This window comes from Heterodontus francisci, unplaced genomic scaffold, assembly GCF_036365525.1.
Source record: "Heterodontus francisci isolate sHetFra1 unplaced genomic scaffold, sHetFra1.hap1 HAP1_SCAFFOLD_545, whole genome shotgun sequence".
Taxonomy (NCBI): domain Eukaryota; kingdom Metazoa; phylum Chordata; class Chondrichthyes; order Heterodontiformes; family Heterodontidae; genus Heterodontus; species Heterodontus francisci.
The window spans coordinates 784,151-807,891 of record NW_027141258.1 but is presented as its reverse complement, the minus strand read 5'-3'; the positions used below and the strand labels follow the sequence as shown (position 1 = coordinate 807,891).

Below are 23,741 nucleotides of genomic sequence, written 5' to 3'. Positions count from 1 at the left end.
TCCAAATTGTGCCGTGGGATATTACATCCACCCGAGAGGGCAGACGGTGCCCCTCGGTTTAATGTTTCATCCCGAGAGACGGCACCTCCGACAGTGCAGCGCTCCCTCAGTACCGACCTTCCGACAATGCGGTGCTCCCTCAGTACTGACCCTCCGACAACGCGGCGCTCCCTCAGTACTGACCCTCCGACAACGCGGCGCTCCCTCAGTACTGACCCTCCGACAACGCGGCGCTCCCTCAGTACTGACCCTCTGACAGTGCAGCGCTCCCTCAGTACTGACCCTCCGACAGTGTGGCGCTCCCTCAGTACCGACCCTCCGACAACGCGGCGCTCCCTCAGTACTGACCCTCTGACAGTGCAGCGCTCCCTCAGTACTGACCCTCCGACAGGGTGGCGCTCCCTCAGTACCGACCTTCCGACAATGCGGTGCTCCCTCAGTACTGACCCTCCGACAACGCGGCACTCCCTCAGTACTGACCCTCCGACAGTGTGGCGCTCCCTCAGTACTGACCCTCTGACAACACGGCACTCCCTCAGTACTGACCCTCCGACAGTGTGGCGCTCCCTCAGTACTGACCCTCCGACAACGCGGCACTCCCTCAGTACTGACCCTCCGACAGTGTGGCGCTCCCTCAGTACTGACCCTCTGACAACACGGCACTCCCTCAGTACTGACCCTCCGACAGTGCGGCACTCCCTCAGTACTGACCTTCCGACAGTGCGGCTCTCCCTCAGTACTGACCCTCCGACAGCGCGGCTCTCCCTCAGTACTGACCCTCCGACAGCGCGGCTCTCCCTCAGTACTGACCCTCCGACAGCGCGGCTCTCCCTCAGTACTGACCCTCCGACAGTGCGGCTCTCCCTCAGTACTGACCCTCCGACAACGCGGCGCTCCCTCAGTACTGACCCTCCGACAGTGCGGCGCTCCCTCAGTACTGACCCTCTGACAATGCGGCGCTCCCTCAGTACTGACCCTCCGACAGTGCGGAGCTCCCTCAGTACTGACCCTCTGACAATGCGGCGCTCCCTCAGTACTGACCCTCCGACAGTGCGGAGCTCCCTCATTACTGACCCTCCGACAGTGTGGCGCTCCCTCAGTACTGACCCTCCGACAGTGTGGCGCTCCCTCAGTACTGACCCTCCAACAGCATGGCATTCCCTCAGTACTGACCCTCTGACAGCGTGGCGCTCCCTCAGTACTGACCCTCCAACAGCATGGCATTCCCTCAGTACTGACCCTCCGACAGTGTGGCGCTCCCTCAGTACTGACCCTCCGACAACGCGGCGCTCCCTCAGTACTGACCTTCCGACAATGCGGCATTCCCTCAGTACTGACCTTCCGACAACACGGCACTCCCTCAGTACTGACCCTCTGACAACACGGCACTCCCTCAGTACTGACCCTCTGACAACACGGCACTCCCTCAGTACTGACCCTCCGACAGCATGGCACTCCCTCAGTACTGACCCTCTGACAACACGGCACTCCCTCAGTACTGACCCTCCGACAACGCGGCGTTCCCTCGGTACTGACCCTCCGACAGTCGCACACTCGCCAGAGTCACAAGGTTCTGGATCCAATTCCCCACTCCAGGGTTTGAACACAAAAAGAAAATTAAAGCTGATGCTCCCAGTGTCAATCAGTTCAGTCGTGTTAGTCAAACACAACCTTCCCTTCACAAATCCAGGCTGACTGTCCCTGATTAATCTGTGCCTTTCGATATGCCAATTTATACTGTGCCTCAGAATTTTTTTCCAATAATTTGCCATATTTCGAGGTTAGACTGACTGGTCTGTCTTGGAGGGTCTGTCGTTACTCGGCCTATCCCTTCCTCCCTTTTTAAACAACGGTACAAAGTTAGCAGTCCTCCAGTCCTCCGGCACCACACCCGTAGCCAGGGAGGGTTGTCAAATGATGGTCAGAGCCTCTGCTATTTCTCCCCTTGCTTCCCTGAACAGCCTGGAATACATTTCATCTGGGCCTGGTGACTTATCCACTTTCAAAGATGCTAAAGCCCTGAATATTCTCTCCCTCGCTGTGTTTATTCAACATTTCACACTCCTCCTCTTTCATTCCTATATCTGCGTCATCCCCTCTTCAGTGAAGACGGACACAAAGTATTCATTTAGAACCACGCCCACGTTTTCCGCCTCTGCATGCAAGTGATCTTTTTGGTCTCTAATTGGCTCTACTCTTTCCTTCGCTATCCTCCCGTTCTACATGTATTTCTCAAACATTTTGGGATTTTCCAGTAGTTTTTTCATGCCCTCTCTTTGCTTTCCCAATTTCCTTTTTAATTTCACCCCCGCACTTCCTATACTGTTTCATAACTACCCTAAATCTAACTGAATTATGGTCACTGCTACCAACATGCTCCCCGGCTGATATCCCTTCCACCCGCCCAGCCCCATTCCCTAAAAGGAAGTCCTGAGCCGTCACTTCTTGGGCTTGCCACATACTGGCTAAAAATTGCCCCCGAACGCATTGTACATTCTTTTTGCACTTCCCCTCTCTCCCTCTGACTGTTTCGGGGTTTGTAGTACACTCCCAGCAGTGTGATTGCCCAGCACAAAATCCCTCCTCAAAGCTGTAATTGTTTCTTTGACCAGCATTGCGACCGCCTCCTCCCGCCTCCTTTTGGCTTTTTAATCCCCCCTCTGTATCCCGCCTGGAAACCCTGTAGCCGGGAATGTTGACCTGCCATTTCCCGCCCTCCTTTCAGCCCCGTTTCAGTACTCCCTACGATTACAGGCGTCCGAGCTTGGATCTGGGACCGTTGACCCTAAACCCAGGGCCCCCTCCGTTGTGTACATTCAAACAGCCATTGCCCTGTGGTCTGAGGAGCGCTGTGGGATTTCCCGATGGGGGGTGAGAGATGCTTTGCGACAGCCCGAGCTGGTGAAAGCCGCCTTTAGAAACACAGAGTCTGTTTTCCTTTTTTGTCGCCTCCCCCTCCCCCCTACCCCTCCACAGCAGAAACGGCCAACTGCAGCCAGGAGCACGCGGAGCCCCGACGCCCCATCACCGCCCAGGAGCGCCAACGGGAGCGTGAGGAGAAGCGTCGGAGGCGGCAGGAGAGGGCGAAGGAGAGAGAGCGGAAGCAGAGGGAGCGGGAACGCAGGGAGCTGAAGGAGGGTGACATCCTGGGGGGCGTGGTGCTGAGCCAGGGCGACAAGAGCCTGCTGGAGCGCTGGATGAAGATGATGGAAGGCCGGGGTAGGCCCGAGGCAGGGGAGGGGGTCGCCCCGGCCATCAACGGGGGGTTTGGTCTGCCGGCCCCCGGTTTCGAAGGCCTGCAGCCCTGGCCAGGCCTGGGGAGCCTTCAGGAGGGCGCGGCAGGGCCCAGGCCTAGTTTAGGCCTCAGGCCTGCCTCAAACCTGGGGCCTGGTGTAGGTGTTAGGCCTGCCTCAAACCTGGGGCCTGGTCTCGGTGTTGGGCCTGCTATAGGCTTCAGGCCTGCCTCAAACCTGGGGCCTGGTGTAGGTGTTGGGCCTAGCGCAAGCCTTGGGCCTGCCTCAGGCCTCGAGCCTAGTGTGGGCCTCAGGCCTGCAATAGACTTCAGACCAGCATCAGGCCTCGGGCCTGCTATAGGCTTCGGGCCTGCCACGTCAGACCGCGAGGCCCCCTCGGCTGCTGTCACCCCCAAGAACGACGTCCCTCCCAGTGCAGCAGGCTGCTTCCCGGCCAGTCCGTTCCAAGTGCCTGTCCCGGGCCTTGCGACAGTTAGGGAAACGGCCAAGCCCCAAGGCGAGGGCCTCAAGCCCCTTCCCGGCGCAGGCGACACAGGCGTCAGCCAGTGCCCTGGCCCGGCATTCCCCGCTCCACCCCAGCCGTTCATAATGGGGATGGGCAACCCCTGGGCCAAGCTGGGCCCATCTCCCCTTCTACCCCCAGGTCTCCAGGAGGGGCCGTGGCCCAGACGTAATCCACAGGCCTCCAACCTTCCTGCCCTCGCCGGGGCAGACCAGGCCCTCCCCCGGGCCTCCCTCCCTCAGGACAGCACCCCGTTCACTCAACTTGTCTCTCAGGATGGAGCCTCGGAACCTTCTGCTTTCCCCCAGGAGCCAGAGGCAGCGGAACGGAAGGCCCAGCTGGCGGGGTCTCATCCGGCACTCGCCGTCCCGGCCTCTGATGCCTCCAGCACCGATGCGCCAGACATCAACACGGTGACGCACCAACTCTCCAAGTCACAGGTAAGGGTCGGTCACGAGGGCGCAGATTTTACACGGTGCCTGTCGTGTCTCAGGGCACGAGCCCCGCACAAAATGGGTCACCAAGTCACGTATAGAGATATTAGGACAGGTGACTTAAGGAGAAACGTGTAGGAGGAGAGAGAGAGAGAGAGAGAGCGAGGCGGAGAGGTTTAGGGAGGGAATTCCAGACCTTCGGGCCCCCCAGGCAGCTGCCAATGGTGGAGCGATGGGAATGGGGGGATGTTCAAGAGGCCGGATTTGGAGGAGGTTACAGAGATCTCGGAGGGTTGTAGGGGGCTGGAGGAGGTTACAGAGATAGGGAGGGTTGTAGGGACTGCAGGAGGTTACAGAGATAGGGAGGATTGTAGGGGCTGGAGGAGGTTACAGAGATAGGGAGGGTTGTAGGGGGCTGGAGGAGGTTACAGAGATAGGGAGGGTTGTCGGGACTGGAGGAGGTTACAGAGATAGGGAGGGTTGTGGGGACTGCAGGAGGTGACAGAGATAGGGAGGGTTGTGGGGAGTGGAGGAGGTTACAGAGATAGGGAGGGTTGTGGGGACTGCAGGAGGTTACGGAGATAGGGAGGGTTGTCGGGGCTGGAGGAGGTTACAGAGATAGGGAGGGTTGTAGGGACTGGAGGAGGTGACAGAGATGGGGAGGGTTGTCGGGGCTGGAGGAGGTTACAGAGATAGGGAGGGTTGTAGGGACTGCAGGAGGTGACAGAGATAGGGAGGGTTGTGGGGAGTGGAGGAGGTTACAGAGATAGGGAGGGTTGTGGGAAGTGGAGGAGGTTACAGAGATAGGGAGGGTTGTAGGGGCAGGAGGACGTTACAGAGATAGGGAGGGTTGTCGGGCCTGGAGGAGGTTACAGAGATAGGGAGGGTTGTAGGGACTGGAGGAGGTTACAGAGATAGGGAGGGTTGTAGCGGCTGGAGGAGGTTACAGAGATAGGGAGGGTTGTGGGGAGTGGAGGAGGTTACAGAGATAGGGAGGGTTGTAGGGGCTGGAGAAGGTTACAGATATAGGGAGGGTTGTCGGGGCTGGAGAAGGTTACGGATTTAGGGAGGGTTGTAGGGGCTGGAGAAGGTTACAGTGATAGGGTTGTAGGGGCTGGAGAAGGTTACAGAGATAGGGAGGGATCTCGGGGCTGGAGAAGGTTACGGATTTAGGGAGGGTTGTAGGGGCTGGAGCAGGTTACGGATTTAGGGAGGGTTGTAGGGGCTGGAGAAGGTTACAGAGATAGGGAGGGTTGTAGGGGCTGGAGAAGGTTACGGAGATAGGGAGGGTTGTGGGGACTGCAGGAGGTTACAGAGATAGGGAGGGTTGTAGGGGCTGGAGAAGGTTACGGAGATAGGGAGGGTTGTGGGGACTGCAGGAGGTTACAGAGATAGGGAGGGTTGTAGGGGCTGGAGGAGGTTACAGAGATAGGGAGGGTTGTAGGGGCTGGAGAAGGTTACAGATATAGGGAGGGTTGTAGGGGCTGGAGAAGGTTACGGATATAGGGAGGGTTGTAGGGGCTGGAGGAGGTTACAGATTTAGGGAGGGTTGTAGGGGCTGGAGGAGGTTACAGTGATAGGGAGGGTTGTAGGGGCTGGAGAAGGTTACAGAGATAGGGAGGGTTGTAGGGGCTGGAGAAGGTTACGGAGATAGGGAGGGTTGTAGGGGCTGGAGAAGGTTACGGAGATAGGGAGGGTTGTGGGGACTGCAGGAGGTTACAGAGATAGGGAGGGTTGTAGGGGCTGGAGAAGGTTACAGAGATAGGGTTGTAGAGGCTGGAGAAGTTTACAGATATAGGGAGGGTTGTAGGGGCTGGAGAAGGTTACGGATTTAGGGAGGGTTGTAGGGGCTGGAGAAGGTTACGGATTTAGGGAGGGTTGTAGGGGCTGGAGAAGGTTACGGATTTAGGGAGGGTTGTAGGGGCTGGAGAAGGTTACAGAGATAGGGAGGGTTGTAGGGGCTGGAGAAGGTTACGGATTTAGGGAGGGTTGTAGGGGCTGGAGAAGGTTACGGATTTAGGGAGGGTTGTAGGGGCTGGAGAAGGTTACGGATTTAGGGAGGGTTGTAGGGGCTGGAGAAGGTTACGGATTTAGGGAGGGTTGTCGGGGCTGGAGAAGGTTACGGATTTAGGGAGGGTTGTAGGGGCTGGAGAAGGTTACAGATTTAGGGAGGGTTGTTGGGGCTGGAGAAGGTTATGGATTTAGGGAGGGTTGTAGGGGCTGGAGAAGGTTACGGATTTAGGGAGGGTTGTAGGGGCTGGAGAAGGTTACAGATATAGGGAGGGTTGTAGGGGCTGGAGAAGGTTACGGATTTAGGGAGGGTTGTCGGGGCTGGAGAAGGTTCCGGATTTAGGGAGGGTTGTAGGGGCTGGAGAAGGTTACAGATATAGGGAGGGTTGTAGGGGCTGGAGAAGGTTACGGATTTAGGGAGGGTTGTCGGGGCTGGAGAAGGTTACGGATTTAGGGAGGGTTGTAGGGGCTGGAGAAGGTTACAGATTTAGGGAGGGTTGTAGGGACTGGAGAAGGTTACAGAGATAGGGAGGGTTGTAGGGGCTGGAGAAGGTTACGGATTTAGGGAGGGTTGTAGGGACTGGAGAAGGTTACAGAGATAGGGAGGGTTGTAGGGGCTGGAGAAGGTTACGGATTTAGGGAGGGTTGTAGGGGCTGGAGAAGGTTACAGATTTAGGGAGGGTTGTAGGGGCTGGAGAAGGTTCCGGATTTAGGGAGGGGTGTAGGGGCTGGAGAAGGTTACGGATTTCGGGAGGGTTGTAGGGGCTGGAGAAGGTTACAGATATAGGGAGGGTTGTAGGGGCTGGAGAAGGTTACGGATTTAGGGAGGGTTGTCGGGGCTGGAGAAGGTTACGGATTTAGGGAGGGTTGTAGGGGCTGGAGAAGGTTCCGGATTTAGGGAGGGTTGTAGGGGCTGGAGATGGTTACGGATTTAGGGAGGGTTGTAGGGGCTGGAGATGGTTACGGATTTAGGGAGGGTTGTAGGGGCTGGAGAAGGTTCCGGATTTAGGGAGGGTTGTAGGGGCTGGAGAAGGTTACGGATTTAGGGAGGGTTGTAGGGGCTGGAGAAGGTTACGGATTTAGGGTGGGTTGTAGGGGCTGGAGAAGGTTACGGATTTAGGGAGGGTTGTAGGGGCTGGAGAAGGTTACGGATTTAGGGTGGGTTGTAGGGGCTGGAGAAGGTTACGGATTTAGGGAGGGTTGTAGGGGCTGGAGAAGGTTACGGATTTAGGGAGGGTTGTAGGGGCTGGAGATGGTTACGGATTTAGGGAGGGTTGTAGGGGCTGGAGAAGGTTACAGATATAGGGAGGGTTGTAGGGGCTGGAGAAGGTTACGGATTTAGGGAGGGTTGTAGGGGCTGGAGAAGGTTACGGATTTAGGGAGGGTTGTAGGGGCTGGAGAAGGTTCCGGATTTAGGGAGGGTTGTAGGGGCTGGAGAAGGTTACGGATTTAGGGAGGGTTGTTGGGGCTGGAGAAGGTTACGGATTTAGGGAGGGTTGTTGGGGCTGGAGAAGGTTACAGATATAGGGAGGGTTGTAGGGGCTGGAGAAGGTTCCGGATTTAGGGAGGGTTGTAGGGGCTGGAGAAGGTTACGGATTTAGGGAGGGTTGTAGGGGCTGGAGAAGGTTACAGATATAGGGAGGGTTGTAGGGGCTGGAGAAGGTTACGGATTTAGGGAGGGTTGTTGGGGCTGGAGAAGGTTACGGATTTAGGGAGGGTTGTAGGGGCTGGAGAAGGTTCCGGATTTAGGGAGGGTTGTAGGGGCTGGAGAAGGTTACGGATTTAGGGAGGGTTGTAGGGGCTGGAGAAGGTTCCGGATTTAGGGAGGGTTGTAGGGGCTGGAGAAGGTTCCGGATTTAGGGAGGGTTGTAGGGGCTGGAGAAGGTTCCGGATTTAGGGAGGGTTGTAGGGGCTGGAGATGGTTCCGGATTTAGGGAGGGTTGTAGGGGCTGGAGATGGTTACGGATTTAGGGAGGGTTGTAGGGGCTGGAGAAGGTTACAGATATAGGGAGGGTTGTAGGGGCTGGAGAAGGTTACGGATTTAGGGAGGGTTGTAGGGGCTGGAGAAGGTTACAGATATAGGGAGGGTTGTAGGGGCTGGAGAAGGTTACAGATATAGGGAGGGTTGTCGGGGCTGGAGAAGGTTACGGATTTAGGGAGGGTTGTAGGGGCTGGAGAAGGTTACGGATTTAGGGAGGGTTGTAGGGGCTGGAGAAGGTTACGGATTTAGGGAGGGTTGTAGGGGCTGGAGAAGGTTACAGATATAGGGAGGGTTGTAGGGGCTGGAGAAGGTTACGGATTTAGGGAGGGTTGTAGGGGCTGGAGATGGTTACGGATTTAGGGAGGGTTGTAGGGGCTGGAGAAGGTTACAGATATAGGGAGGGTTGTAGGGGCTGGAGAAGGTTACAGATATAGGGAGGGTTGTAGGGGCTGGAGAAGGTTACAGATATAGGGAGGGTTGTAGGGGCTGGAGAAGGTTACAGATTTAGGGAGGGTTGTAGGGGCTGGAGAAGGTTACAGATATAGGGAGGGTTGTAGGGGCTGGAGAAGGTTACGGATTTAGGGAGGGTTGTTGGGGCTGGAGAAGGTTACAGATTTAGGGAGGGTTGTAGGGGCTGGAGAAGGTTACGGATTTAGGGAGGGTTGTTGGGGCTGGAGAAGGTTACAGATATAGGGAGGGTTGTAGGGGCTGGAGAAGTTTACGGATTTAGGGAGGGTTGTAGGGGCTGGAGAAGGTTACAGATATAGGGAGGGTTGTAGGGGCTGGAGAAGGTTACGGATTTAGGGAGGGTTGTTGGGGCTGGAGAAGGTTACAGATTTAGGGAGGGTTGTAGGGGCTGGAGAAGGTTACGGATTTCGGGAGGGTTGTAGGGGCTGGAGAAGGTTACGGATTTCGGGAGGGTTGTAGGGGCTGGAGAAGGTTACGGATTTAGGGAGGGTTGTAGGGGCTGGAGAAGGTTCCGGATTTAGGGAGGGTTGTAGGGGCTGGAGATGGTTCCGGATTTAGGGAGGGTTGTAGGGGCTGGAGAAGGTTACGGATTTAGGGAGGGTTGTAGGGGCTAGAGAAGGTTACGGATTTAGGGATGGGGCAGGTGCAGGTGAAGGAGGGATTTGAACACCAAGGTGAGAATTTTGAAATTGAGACGTGGGTGGGAAGTGGTGGGAGCCAGTGAGGGTCAGCAAGGACAGGGTGATGGGGGTGACGTGTGAACAGGACTTGGTGCCAGATCGGATTTTGGTGCTTTGAAAACACTCCTTAAAACCCACGCAACTGACCGAGCTATTGGTCACCTGTCCTAATATTTCCCTGTGTGACTCAGGATCAACGTTGGTCCAATTTCGGCTTCGGCAAAGGCAATTTGTGGCGTTCCCACTCATTGTCTTTTCCTGTAGAGTATTATGAAACGTTAGCAAGTCTTGCACACGGCATGTCCTTCCTTTCCTTCCCGTCACGTTGTGTTGCCCTTGTCGCTGTTGCACCCCCACCCCAAAAAAAAAAACAGGCGTCGCCCTGAACTCACGATCAACGGTGAACGGCTTGGGAGGTGGGCTGACGCACCCCCCCCACCACCCCCAGGTCTCATGTGAGCCGCACTAATTGACCGGGCGTGGCACTGTGCGTCGTGATCACCGCGAGCAATGCCACGGGACGTTGTCTGACGTAAAGGCCCAGTTCCTGCTCCTTCAACGACACCCCGATTGTAAATCGGCGTCGCCCTCGCTGTGAGCAATGCCGTGGGAGGTCGCTGCTAGTGCTCCCTGACCTGCATCGGCACCTGCCCCCTCCACCCCATCCCCCACCCACCCCCGAGCCCAAGACTGATTCCTGGAATGAGAGGGAGATTGAGTAGAATAGGCCTGTGTTCCCTGGAGGTGAGAGGAATGAGAGGTGATCTCATTGAAACGTATAAACCTCTTAAGTGGGTTTGACAGGGTAGACAGTCAGAGGAAGCTCCCCCCGCCCCTCCCCCCGGCTGGACACTGGAGGAGGTGGGAGGGGTGACCGAGATTTCCGAATAAGGGGTCGCCAGTTCGGATCGAGATGAGGAGAGCTTTCTTCACTCACAGGGTGGTGAATCTTTACCCCAGACGGTCGCGGACACTCTGTTGTCGAACACATTCGAGACTGCGTTTGATAGTTTGTTGGACACAAAGGCAAGCGAGGGATTACGGAGATCGGACGGGAGAGCGGAGTCGAGGTTGATCGGCTGTGACCTTGTTGATTGGCGGCGCTGGCTCGAGGGGCCGAATGGCCTCCCCTTGCTTCTATTTCTAATGTTCTTACCCCCTTCAGCACCACCTTCTCCCAGCCCTCATTCCCTTCTCCTTTAACACTGTCAACATCCGTCCTACCCTCCGACAGACCCAGATTTTAGCTGTGAATATTCTTTCACCGCGGGGCATTTTCCACTCAATTAGTTTCCTCCATCTCTCTGTCGAGATAAAAGCTTTGCCATCGACAATTATTTCCCATTCGGTTTTCCTATGTCAACGTCACACTGTAGTGTCAGGCCCTGGTCACAAGGTGGCGTTGTCTCGTAGCGCAAGGTTGTGAAATTCCTTCCCATCATTCTGCCTCAGAGAGGCTCCCCCATTGGTCCCAGCCCATGGCAATCTGCTCAGTTACCGCCTGTACTCGCCCATCTCCCCTGACCGTGTGTTTGTGTCTCTTAACCCGCAGGTAAAGGACTTATTACCACCGGTTTTCTCGGTCACTCCGAAGGGCAGTGGCGCAGGATACGGAGTGGGGTTCGATCTGGAGGAGTTCCTCAATCAGTCCTTCGACATGGTGGGAGACAGCCAGGACAGGTGAGGTGCTATCTTCTGCTTTACCACGTGAGTCTGTACTGAGGGAGCGCTGTACTGTCGGAGGGTCAGTACTGTGGGAGCGCCGCACTGTCGGAGGGTCAGTGCTGAGGGAGCGCCGCACTGTCGGAGGGTCAGTGCTGAGGGAGTGCTGCACTGTCAGAGGGTCAGTACAGTGGGAGTGCCGCACTGTCGGAGGGTCAGTACTGAGGGAGTGCCGCACTGTCGGAGGGTCAGTGCTGAGGGAGCGCCGCACTGTCGGAGGGTCAGTACTGAGGGAGCACCGCACTGTCGGAGGGTCAGTACTGAGGGAGCGCCGCGCTGTCGGAGGGTCAGTGCTGAGGGAGTGCCGCACTGTCGGAGGGTCAGTACTGTGGGAGTGCCGCACTGTCGCAGGGTCAGTACTGAGGGAGCGCTGTACTGTTGGAGGGTGAGTACTGTGGGAGTGCCGCACTGTCGGAGGGTCAGTACTGAGGGAGCGGCGCGCTGTCGGAGGGTCAGTACTGAGGGAGCGCCGCGCTGACGGAGGGTCAGTACTAAGTGAGTGCCGCACTGTCGGAGGGTCAGTACTGTGGGAGCGCCGCACTGTCGGAGGGTCAGTACTGAGGGAGCGGCGCACTGTCGGAGGGTCAGTGCTGAGGGAGTGCCGCACTGTCGGAGGGTCAGTGCTGAGGGAGAGCCGCACTGTCGGAGGGTCAGTGCTGAGGGAGCGCCGCACTGTCGGAGGGTCAGTGCTGAGGGAGTGCTGCACTGTCAGAGGGTCAGTACTGTGGGAGTGCCGCACTGTCGGAGGGTCAGTACTGAGGGAGTGCCGCACTGTCGGAGGGTCAGTGCTGAGGGAGCGCCGCACTGTCGGAGGGTCAGTACTGAGGGAGCACCGCACTGTCGGAGGGTCAGTACTGAGGGAGCGCCGCGCTGTCGGAGGGTCAGTGCTGAGGGAGTGCCGCACTGTCGGAGGGTCAGTACTGTGGGAGTGCCGCACTGTCGCAGGGTCAGTACTGAGGGAGCGCTGTACTGTCGGAGGGTCAGTACTGTGGGAGTGCCGCACTGTCGGAGGGTCAGTACTGAGGGAGCGGCGCACTGTCGGAGGGTCAGTACTGAGGGAGCGCCGCGCTGACGGAGGGTCAGTACTAAGTGAGTGCCGCACTGTCGGAGGGTCAGAACTGTGGGAGCGCCGCACTGTGGGAGGGTCAGTGCTGAGGGAGCGCCGCACTGTCGGAGGGTCAGTGCTGAGGGAGTGCCGCACTGTCGGAGGGTCAGTGCTGAGGGAGTGCCGCACTGTCGGAGGGTCAGTGCTGAGGGAGTGCCGCACTGTCGGAGGGTCAGTACTGAGGGAGTGCCGCACTGTCGGAGGGTCAGTGCTGAGGGAGAGCCGCACTGTCGGAGGGTCAGTGCTGAGGGAGCACCGCACTGTCGGAGGGTCAGTACTGAGGGAGCGCCGCGCTGTCGGAGGGTCAGTGCTGAGGGAGTGCCGCACTGTCGGAGGGTCAGTACTGTGGGAGTGCCGCACTGTCGGAGGGTCAGTACTGAGGGAGCGCTGTACTGTCGGAGGGTCAGTACTGTGGGAGTGCCGCACTGTCGCAGTGTCAGTACTGAGGGAGCGCTGTACTGTCGGAGGGTCAGTACTGTGGGAGTGCCGCACTGTCGGAGGGTCAGTACTGTGGGAGTGCCGCACTGTCGGAGGGTCAGTACTGAGGGAGCGGCGCACTGTCGGAGGGTCAGTACTGAGGGAGCGCCGCGCTGACGGAGGGTCAGTACTAAGTGAGTGCCGCACTGTCGGAGGGTCAGAACTGTGGGAGCGCCGCACTGTGGGAGGGTCAGTACTGAGGGAGCGCCGCACTGTCGGAGGGTCAGTGCTGAGGGAGTGCCGCACTGTCGGAGGGTCAGTGCTGAGGGAGTGCCGCACTGTCGGAGGGTCAGTGCTGAGGGAGTGCCGCACTGTCGGAGGGTCAGTGCTGAGGGAGTGCCGCACTGTCGGAGGGTCAGTGCTGAGGGAGTGCCGCACTGTCGGAGGGTCAGTGCTGAGGGAGTGCCGCACTGTCGGAGGGTCAGTGCTGAGGGAGTGCCGCACTGTCGGAAGGTCAGTGCTGAGGTAGTGCCGCACTGTCGGAAGGTCAGTACTGTGGGAGAGCCGCACTGTCGGAGGGTCAGTACTGAGGGAGTGCCGCACTGTCGGAAGGTCAGTGCTGAGGGAGTGCCGCACTGTCGGAGGGTCAGTGCTGAGGGAGTGCCGCACCGTTGGAGGGTCAGTACTGAGGGAGCGCCGCACTGTCGGAGGGTCAGTGCTGAGGGAGTGCCGCACTGTCGGGGGGTCAGTGCTGAGGGAGTGCCGCACTGTCGGAGGGTCAGTGCTGAGGGAGTGCCGCACTGTCGGAGGGTCAGTGCTGAGGGAGTGCCGCACTGTAGGAGGGTCAGTGCTGAGGGAGCGCCGCACTGTCGGAGGGTCAGTGCTGAGGGAGCGCCGCACTGTCGGAGGGTCAGTACTGAGGGAGTGCCGCACTGTCGGAAGGTCAGTACTGTGGGAGTGCCGCACTGTCGGAGGGTCAGTGCTGAGGGAGTGCCGCACTGTCGGAGGGTCAGTGCTGAGGGAGTGCCGCACTGTCGGAGGCTCAGTGCTGAGGGAGTGCCGCACCGTCGGAGGGTCAGTACTGAGGGAGCGCCGCACTGTCGGAGGGTCAGTGCTGAGGGAGTGCCGCACTGTCGGGGGGTCAGTGCTGAGGGAGTGCCGCACTGTCGGAGGGTCAGTGCTGAGGGAGTGCCGCACTGTCGGAGGGTCAGTGCTGAGGGAGTGCCGCACTGTAGGAGGGTCAGTGCTGAGGGAGCGCCGCACTGTCGGAGGGTCAGTGCTGAGGGAGCGCCGCACTGTCGGAGGGTCAGTACTGAGGGAGTGCCGCACTGTCGGAAGGTCAGTACTGTGGGAGTGCCGCACTGTCGGAGGCTCAGTGCTGAGGGAGTGCCGCACTGTCGGAGGCTCAGTGCTGAGGGAGTGCCGCACTGTCGGAGGGTCAGTACTGAGGGAGTGCCGCACTGTCGGAGGGTCAGTGCTGAGGGAGCGCCGCACTGAGGGTCAGTACTGAGGGAGTGCCACACTGTTGGAGGGTCAGTACTGAGGGAGTGCAGCACTGTCGGAGGGTCAGTACTGAGGGAGTGCCGCACTGTCGGTGGGTCAGTACTGAGGGAGTGCCGCACTGTCGGTGGGTCAGTACTGAGGGAGTGCCGCACTGTCGGAGGGTCATGCTGAGGAGTGCCGCACTGTCGGAGGGTCAGTGCTGAGGGAGTGCCGCACTGTCGGAGGGTCAGTACTGAGGGAGTGCTGCACAATTTGAGGTGTCGTCTTACTGGTGAGATGTTTAGCTGAGGCCGTGATTGACCTCTTGGGTGGATGTAAAAGAGTCCACAGTCACTATTCGAAGAGGAAAGGGCAGCACTGCGCAGGAACCAAGGTTTGTCCCTCGCTGGGAAGAGCTAAAGTGATCATTTTGCTCATGGCTGTTCAGGGGAGCTTACTGTGCACAGATTGTCTGCTGCATTCTCCCTGTGTGGAGGGAGCTTTACTCTGTATCTAACCCCCGTTTTTTTTTTTTTTTTTTTTTTTATCGAGGGGGCCTTTATTCCTCAGGCCCCCTTTATATACACACTTATATTTTTAAAATAACTTTATTAAAACCAGATAAATAAACAAAAAACTCAAATTAAAATGCCATTCTCGGCGTCGACGATGCACTCCAGTCCCTGCGGTGCCCACCGGTCGCGGAAGGCCTCAAGCGTACCGGCGGACACCGCATGCTCCTTTTCCAGGGACACCCGGGCGCGAACGTAACCGCGGAAGAGGGGCAGGCAATCGGGGAGGACGGACCCCCCGACGGCCCGCAACCTGGACCTGTGAATTGCCACCTTGGCCAGGCCCAGGAGCAGACCGACGAGGAGATCCTCCTCCCGGCCCGAGCCCCTCCGCACCGGGTGCCCAAAGATCAGGAGCGTGGGACTGAAGTGCAGCCAGAATTTGAGGAGCAGCCCCTTCAGATACTCAAATAGGGGCTGCAACCTCGCACACTCCATATAAATGTGGAACACGGACTCGTCCAGGCCACAGAAAGTACAGCTGGCCTGGGAGTCCGTGAACCTACTTAAAAGCCTATTGCACGGGACTGCTCTGTGCAGCACCCTCCACCCCAGGTCCCCGATGTAAAGGGGGAAGACTCCCGCGTAGAGAGACCTCCATCGGGGTTTCCCCTCGCCGCCAGATGGCAACGCGGACCGCCAGGGCGTGTCCGGCCGGCTGACGAGGGCGAGGAAGTGGAGAGTGTGCAGGAGCAGCCCGTACAGGAAACCCCTCCGCGCCGATTGGAATGGCACGGAGGGCATTTCCGAGAGGCGGCTCGGGTTGTGCGGGACCGGCTCCCGAGGAGGGTTTCGGGGCCTGGGTCCGATGAGCAGTTCCGGCCGAGCGGGGGTCAGCTCGGCCGGGATCGCTCCGCACTCCCGAGCCCCCTCGCCACCCGCAGTGAGGGGCGTCCCGGGGGTTTCGGCTACTCCTCCGCCCGCCGGACCGTCCCCGGAGTCGGCCGCCCGGACATCCGAGGCGCTCTCCTCCGCCGGCGGGGGAGCGCCCTGACTGGAGGCGACCATGTTCCAGACTCGGAAAAGATCCCGGTAAAAGACAGGCAACTCCCTCAGAGAGGCGCGGCTAACGGACTCCACCGGGAGCTGCGTGTCGTCTTGAAGGCAGTGACACTGGCGGAAAAAATACGTCGCCAGCGCACACCATCTGGGAGGATGCTCGACGTACAGGTATCTCTGCAGGGTCCGAAGGCGGAGAGTCGCAGCCTGGGTGCGGACGCACACCAGCGACTGACCGCCCTCCTCGATCGGGAGACTCAGGACCGCGGCAGAGACCCAGTGTTTCCTCTTGCCCCAGAAGAAATCGACGAGTTTCTTCTGGATCTTGGTGGCAAATACAGGGGGCGGGGCCAAAGTGACCAACCGGTACCACAGCATGGAGGCCACCAGTTGGTTTATGACCAACGCTCGGCCCCTGTAGGAAAGCACTCGGAGCAGTCCTGTCCAGCGCCCCAGCCGAGCGGTGACTTTCGCCTCCAACTCCTGCCAGTTTGCCGGCCAGGCTTCCTCAGCGGGGCTAAGGTGGACTCCCAGATAGAGGAGGTGCGTGGTGCTCCACGCAAAAGGTGTCATCTCCTCCGACAGGGAGTCCACCCGCCACTGACCAACCAGGAGTCCGGAACATTTCTCCCAATTGATCCTCGCGGAGGACGCGGCAGAAAAGGTCTGCTGGCAGTCGCGCATCCTCCGCAAGTCAACGGGATCTGTGATTGCGAGGAGCACGTCGTCGGCGTAAGCCGAGAGGACGACCCGCATGGCCGGCTCGCGCAGAGCCAATCCCGTCAACCTCCTGCGAAGCAGGCACAGGAAGGGCTCCACGCAGATGGTATACAATTGGCCGGACATGGGGCACCCCTGACGCACTCCTCTCCCAAATCGAAGGGGCGCCGTCAAGGACCCGTTAACCTTGATTAGACACTCTGCGGCGGCGTATAAAAGTCGGACCCGGGCCACGAAATGCGGCCCGAGTCCGAAAGCGCGCAGAGTCCCGAAAAGGTAATCGTGATCCACCCTGTCGAACGCCTTCTCCTGATCGAGGGAGAGAAAGGCGACCGACTGACCAGTCCTCTGGGAAAGATGGATCAGGTCCCGGACCAGGTGGATGTTGTCCTGGATGGACCGGCCCGGGACCGTGTAGGACTGGTCGGGGTGGATCATGTGGGCCAGCACGGAGCCCAGGCGGGTAGACATAGCCCGGGCAAAGATCTTATAATCCGTGCTGAGGAGGGAGACCGGACGCCAGTTTTTAAGCAGGCGGAGATCGCCCCTCTTCGGCAGCAGGACGATGACCGCCCTGCGCCACGAGAGGGGCATCTCCCCGGTCGCCAGGCTTTCCCCCAGGACCCGCGCGTAATCGTCCCCCAGGACGTCCCAGAACGCCCTGAGGAACTCCACGGTCAACCCATCCAGCCCTGGGGATTTGCCCCTCGAGAGCTGGTGGAGGGCGCCAGTCAGCTCCGCCAACGTGAGCGGAGCCTCCAATCCTTCGGCGCCCTCCGGGCTGACCTGCGGCAGGTCCTCCCACAAAACTCTGCGCGCATCCTCGCTGGACGGATCCGGAGAGAACAACGCACTGTAATACGTCCGGACCAGGAGGCCCATTCCCTCCGGATCCGTGATGGAGGATCCGTCGTCGGCCAGCAGCTCGACGAGCTGCTTACGGACCCCCCGCCATTTTTCCAGCGAGTAGAAGAAGGGAGAGGCGCGGTCCAAATCTTCCAGGATCTGGATCCGCGACCTCACGTACGCGCCTCGGGACCCTATGAGCTGCAGGTTCCTCAGCGCGCCCTTCTTCTCTTTGTACGCCTGCCACAGGGCCGGGTCCACGACGGCATGACCGAGGCGGGATTCCAAGTCGAGCACCTCCCTCTCAAGGCGCCCGATCTCGGCTTCCCGCCTCTTGGTCGACCCCTTCGCGTACTCCTGACAGAAGACGCGGATGTGAGTCTTGCCCACATCCCACCATAGCCTCAAGGAGGGGAAGCCCCCCTGCTTCCTTCTCCAGTCGGCCCAGAATCGACAGAACGAGTCCCGAAATCGCACGTCCTCCAGCAGCCGGTTGTTAAAGTGCCAGTACGCGGACCCCGCCCGCGTGCGGAGCGGAGTAAACTCCGCCCACACCAGGCGGTGGTCCGAGCACGGCACCAGCCGCATGGAGGCCGCCGAAACGCGGGAGACGTACGCCTGCGAAATGTAGAGGCGGTCGATTCGCGACCCCCCTCCTCCAGACCTCCACGTGAAGGCGCTGGAGTCGGGATGGAGATTCCGCCAGACGTCCACCAAGTTAAGGGAGCTGATCAGTCCCCTCAACTTCTCCACCGACGCTTGGCCGCGCTGGGGACCGGAGCGATCCCCCACCTCGAGGGTGCAGTTAAAATCCCCCCCGAGGATGATGCACTCGCCGCTATCGATGGAGCTCAAGAGAGCGGACACTTCTTCAAAGAAGCGCGCTTGCAACGCGCCGGGCCTGGGCGCGTACACGTTCACAAAGTGGAGCGGCACGCTACCCAGGCGAACGGCGAGGTGGAGCAAGCGGCCCGGCACTAGCTCCTTGACCCCCAAGATCTCCGGCTGAAAAGTCGGGGCCAACAAGATAGCCACCCCACTAGAAATAGGGGTGAGGTGACTCATGTAGACCCCACCCTGCCACTCCAGGAGCCAGGTGGCTTCGTCTCCCGGAACGGTGTGGGTTTCCTGCAGAAAGCTCACCGCGTATCTCCCTTCCCTAAGGACTGAGAGATTGTGAAATCTGCGGTGAGCCCCTCTGCTGCCGTTGATGTTGAGGCTGGCTATGGTTATCTTCATGTCAAAGGTACTTAAAACCCGTCACCAACACCTCACTGTGAGGAAGGAGTGGAAGTGCACCTGGCCCTCCACTCCCCCAGCAACCCATTGAGGAACACATTAAACCGGCGCCTCTCAACCAGTTTCACGTCCGCGCGCTTGCCCGCTATCTTAAGGGCGGCACGGACGGACTGGATGATCAGCGCCAGATTCGACCAACGGTCGAGGGCCAGCTGAACTTTATTGCGGCAACCCCTGCAAGCCGCGAGGAAATCCCGGAGTTCCGCCGTGGGGATGAGAGGAGATTCGGTGGGAGGCACGAGGGACTCCACCACCTCACTGGCGATGGAATCAAGATCATCCTCCGTGCCCCGCACCGAATCCCCATCCTCCTCCGGGTCGTCACCGCCAGCGGCCGACACATCCACCACACACTGTGGGGCGGACGTCCCGGCCGCGCCAGCTGGTCCCGCCTCCGTCACGATCCCACCCCCAGGATCGATGGCGGAGGAGTCCTCTCTGGGTTCTATTGTGAAACTGGAGCCTGTCGGCACCAGCGGTTCAGGACCCCCCTCCACCTCCATCCCCAGGCCAATGAGTGGTCCAGGGGAGACAGAAGTTCCGGACTCCGGGAAACCAGCCGGAGCCGAGACTGGAGGCGGCGAGAGGAGGCCATCTCCCGCTCCGCCAGCACCCACAGGCCCAGCAGATGGGGCAGCATTCTCAGTTATAACTGGGTCGGGTGTCTCCTGGTTGGTGGTGGACTCCGGCTGGGAGGCCCGACCCTCTGGGGCCTCGCCCTCCCCTTCATTCAGGACACCCGACCCAGTAGCAGTGGCGGAATGGGCGGTTTCCCCAGGCTCCCCCACCACAAGCAGGGCCCCACTTACTCCTTTAGGAGGGGCCTCACGTACCGGGGCCATCCCCTCCCCTCCATCCTGAGGAATAGGGAGCACCTGCCCGGACTTTGCAGCCTTGGTGGTGGCGGTAGGGGGCACCTGAGGACCAGAAACAGGAGGCAGCTCCCCTCCAACAGATGGGCCCTGCACTTCAGGGCCCTGTGTTATTTCTGTGGAGGGGTGCCTTCTCCTCTTTTTCGCACTTGGGCGCGGAGACTCAGAGACCTCCATGTCATCAGAGGCCTCCGCCTCCGCACCCTTTTTTCCTTTTTTAGTCACCCTGGGCCTGAGCCCAGCCCTGGGACAGGTGGATTCCATGGGAATGGGCTTTGGGCTGAGCTCAGGCTCGGGTTGAGTCAAAGTGTCCAGGGGACGCGCCTCACGATGTTTCTTTTTTCCCCGCGTCTTCCTTCCGCTCGGACGGACGCTCCCCTCCCCGCCAGAGGCTGTGAAAACCACAGCCTCCGGAACCGACTGAGCGGTGTCTGTTGGATGTGCGGGGGGAGTGGGAGGAGGTGCTGTGGAACCACTCTGGGCCGCCGAGGTGGAGCTGGCGGCCGGGAGGTTGGGGCAGTTCTTCCGAACATGCCCCACCCCCTTGCAGACGTGGCACCGCGCCCCGTCCGAGGTCCAAAAGACGCGGTAGGCCGTCCCCTGGAACTCCACATTAAATTGGCCCTCCGTGTCCTCCTCCCGCGCCAGCTGCATAAATAACTGGCGGCGGAAGGAGTAGACATGTTGGAGGCTGTGCTCCCGAAGACCAAGCCGGACTGGGGTGATCCCCGACCTCACCTCCCCCAGATGGTGCAGGTGGGGGAGGAGGAGCTCACTGGGAATGAAGGGTGGGACGTTGGACAACATTATCCGATGCGCAGTGGCCCCCAGAGGGTCCACTGGCAGGAAGGTCCCCCCCACAGTGAGCCCTTTACTCAGGGCCAGGGACACCGCCCGCTCGGTCTTCAAAAAGAACACAGCCTTCCCATACATCTTTGAGGCCGCAACAATGGCCGAGGGGCCGACAACCACGGCCATTGCCTTAACGCAGGCCTCAATAGACATGTTGGGGTGGGGATAGCTCTTCACCCCATGGCTGCATGTCAATAATTTAAAGGGTGACGGGGCCACGTGGGCAGCCACAGAAGCTGCAGCTGCGTAGGTAGTAGAGGGCCCCGCCACCGGTGATGAAGGGCTTGCCATGGGTCCAAGAGCTAAACCCACCCCAAATTGTGGACTTGCACACTAAATAACAGATTCACAGAAAAATTTGAAAAGACAAACAAACAAACAACAGGTTAGTGGAGAGGCTGAGGTAAGAGAGGAGAGGCAAAGGCAGGCTGGAAGGGATGACTTGCTTTCTGGAGGTGGTGCTCACAGTACACTTAAAACAAACAGTCTTTGAAGTTGGTCTTCCGGTCTTCTGGTTGGGGGAGTCGTCTTCACCTGGGTCAGCTGAAGCTGCCCAGGCACTATCTATCCCCTTCCGTCTGTTTAGCTGGGCAGCTTCAGCTGACCCAGGCTTGGCAATTGGGGTGGGGAGGGAGCTTCCCTGTGTGCTTTTGCAGCAGCACAGATTCCTGTTGAATTGGCAGCCCCACCCCTTGTTGTTCCAGCCACTTGTTCCTCCCCCAACAGTCCAAAGTAAATTACTGGTGTTCAGCACCCACCTCCAGACAAAGCCTTGTTTCCACAAAATGTCCCTTTCTTCTCTTTAATGGAGACTGTTGTTGGAGTTTTCCTCTGCTTGTTGGTAGCTGCTCTCCCTTGCTCAGTGCAGCTCCTCTCTCCACCTCTGCAACCTCCAACTGCCACCAGCACTCTCAGCTGCACCTCGTTGATGCACTCAGGCTGCCAAATCAGTGGGCAGCCAATCCCAGTGCTGTACCTGTCCTGGGAGTGTTTGATGGGGGACAGAGTAGAGGGAGCTTTACTCTGTATCTAACCCCCGTACTGTACCTGTCCTGGGAGTGTTTGATGGGGGACAGTGTAGAGGGAGCTTTACTCTGTATCTAACCCCCGTACTGTACCTGTCCTGGGAGTGTTTGATGGGGACAGTGTAGAGGGAGCTTTACTCTGTATCTAACCCCCGTACTGTACCTGTCCTGGGAGTGTTTGATGGGGGACAGTGTAGAGGGAGCTTTACTCTGTATCTAACCCCCGTACTGTACCTGTCCTGGGAGTGTTTGATGGGGGACAGTGTAGAGGGAGCTTTACTCTGTATCTAACCCCCGTACTGTACCTGTCCTGGGAGTGTTTGATGGGGGACAGTGTGGAGGGAGCTTTACTCTGTATCTAACCCCCGTACTGTACCTGTCCTGGGAGTGTTTGATGGGGACAGTGTAGAGGAAGCTTTCCTCTGTCTCTGAGCCCTTGTTGTGCTGGTGTGAAAGGTTACGTTTGTTTGTTCTCTCTTGCAGTCAGGGTGACTCGGCTCCTCTCTCCGCCTCCCTCCTTGCTGATTGGCTGGAAGTCCACCGTATGAACCCAGCGGACATGGAGTCACTGCAACAGGAGCTGCAACTGGGCTCTCCCATGATCCTCTCTGACGTGACCGACCTCTAATGGGACAGGGGCCTTGACCATCTCCTGAGCACGAGAGGGCTGGGTTTCAGGCCGGTCAAGCACCCGAGACCCGAATCGGACTTTGTTCCTCTGGAGCCGATAAGAGTGCGAGGGACTGTTTTTCACAGGGTGGTGAACCAGAGAGAAAAGAAAAACCCCAAAACAACCCTCCAGGCCTCACACTCCTGCCCGTGCCAGTACAAATAAGAGTACCGCACCGTCGGACGGTCAGTGCCGAGGGAGCAGCATACCGTCAGAGGGTCGGTGCCGAGGGAGCGCAGCGGTGTGGGAGGGCCACCCTGTCGGCAATATCACCTTTCGGATTCTGTCCTCCCCTCTCAGGTGAACATTAAAGTTCCCACGGTCACTATTGGAGGAGGAAGGGGTAAGGGGGGAGTGGGGGGATGGGGGGGCAATTCTCCCCGGTATGCTAGAGCTAATATTTTTATGCCCAAACCCTCATCACTAAATAAACAGTTATTACATTTGGCGTCTGTCGCAAGTCTGCTGTTCACAGAGTGACCGCTGTGTTTGCTAAAACGGCCAAACGTGGACGTACCTACAAATGAATGGTCAGCGTGTAAGTGTGTGTGTGTGTCTGGGAGAGGAGTGAGCGGGGAATGGAGAGAGGGGCACGCCCTGTCACGACAGACTCTCGAGTTCGAGGACTTGACTACAAACTGGGGCGGCGAGCCAAACATCGGTGGTCAGGAAACTGCCCAGTGGCGAACAGGGGAATGACAATGGCTGTTATTTATATGGACTTCAGGAAGGCATTTGATAAGGTTCCCCACGAGAGGCTGTTCGCTCAAGCGAGAGCTCACGGAAATTGAAGGCAAATTGTTGATCTGGTGCGGAGATTGGCTGAGGGGCAGGAGACAGGGAGTGGGGATAATGGGAAGAGACTTAAATTAGCAGGACGTGACTGGCAGTATCCCTGAACTATTCACTGCATTCATGAACATCCTAGATGATGGGCTGGAAGGCCACAGATCCACATTTGCAGATGATACAAAGATCAGTAGCACTATAGATTGAAAAGTAAAATTACAAAAATATCGGTAAAATGAGTGAGCAAAACTGCAGCAAATGGATTTCAACGTCAGTAAATTTGCGGTTTACGTATCACTCACCCTGATGCAAACAGGACTGTTATAACGCAGAAGGAGCGCATTCGGCCCATCGTGTCTGCACTGGCTCTCCGAATGAGCAATTCACCTAGTGCCACTCCCCCGCTTTCTCCCCGTAACCCTGCACATTCTTCCTTTCAGATAACAGTCTACTTCCCCTTTCGAATGCTTCAATTGAACCTGCCTCCACCACACTCTCAGGCAGCGCATTCCAGACCCTAACCACTCGCTGCATGAAAACGTTTTTCCTCGTGTCGCATTTGCTTCTCTTACCCGTTAACTTTAAATCAGTACCCTCTCGTTCTCGATCATCATACGAGCGGGAACACTTTCTATTTACTCTGTCCAGACTGCCTCCTGATTTTGAATACCTCGATCAAATCACCTCTCAGCCTTCCCTTCTCCAATCTGTCTTGAAAACGGAAGTTCCTCAGCCCTGGAACCATTGCAGCATTGCAGCACCACCGCGACTGCAACAGAGCGAGCTTAGCTGTGTATCTGACCCCCGTTTTTTTTCTTATGGTGGCCTTTATAGTCCAGGCCCCTTTCATACAGTTTATGTTGAGGTGGCCTTTATAGCCCAGGCCCCTTTTCCATACTTTTTATTTTAAATAACTATATAAAAATAAAACAAACAAAAAACTCAAATTAAAATAGCATTCTCGGCGTCGACGATGCACTCCAGCCCCTGCGGTGCCCACTGGTGTCAGATGGCCTCAAGCGTACCGGGGGACACCGCCCAC

At 58.3% G+C, this 23,741-nt stretch overlaps 1 protein-coding gene across 4 annotated transcripts in view; it reads left to right on the top strand.

Moving 5' to 3' along the window:
- Positions 1 to 22,358, top strand: part of mapk7 (mitogen-activated protein kinase 7) — a 38,213-nt gene extending 15,855 nt beyond the window's left edge. For 3 of the 4 annotated variants that reach the window (XM_068026942.1, XM_068026940.1, XM_068026943.1), the window contains 3 exons: positions 2,977 to 4,196; positions 10,882 to 11,009; positions 21,724 to 22,358. In XM_068026942.1, the coding sequence (XP_067883043.1) occupies positions 2,977 to 4,196; positions 10,882 to 11,009; positions 21,724 to 21,868 (1,493 nt within the window). In that variant the 3' untranslated portion in view covers positions 21,869 to 22,358. The remainder of the gene's footprint in view (positions 1 to 2,976; positions 4,197 to 10,881; positions 11,010 to 21,723) is intronic. The other variant, XM_068026941.1, reaches the window with a different exon arrangement.
- Positions 22,359 to 23,741: the final 1,383 nt, after the last annotated feature.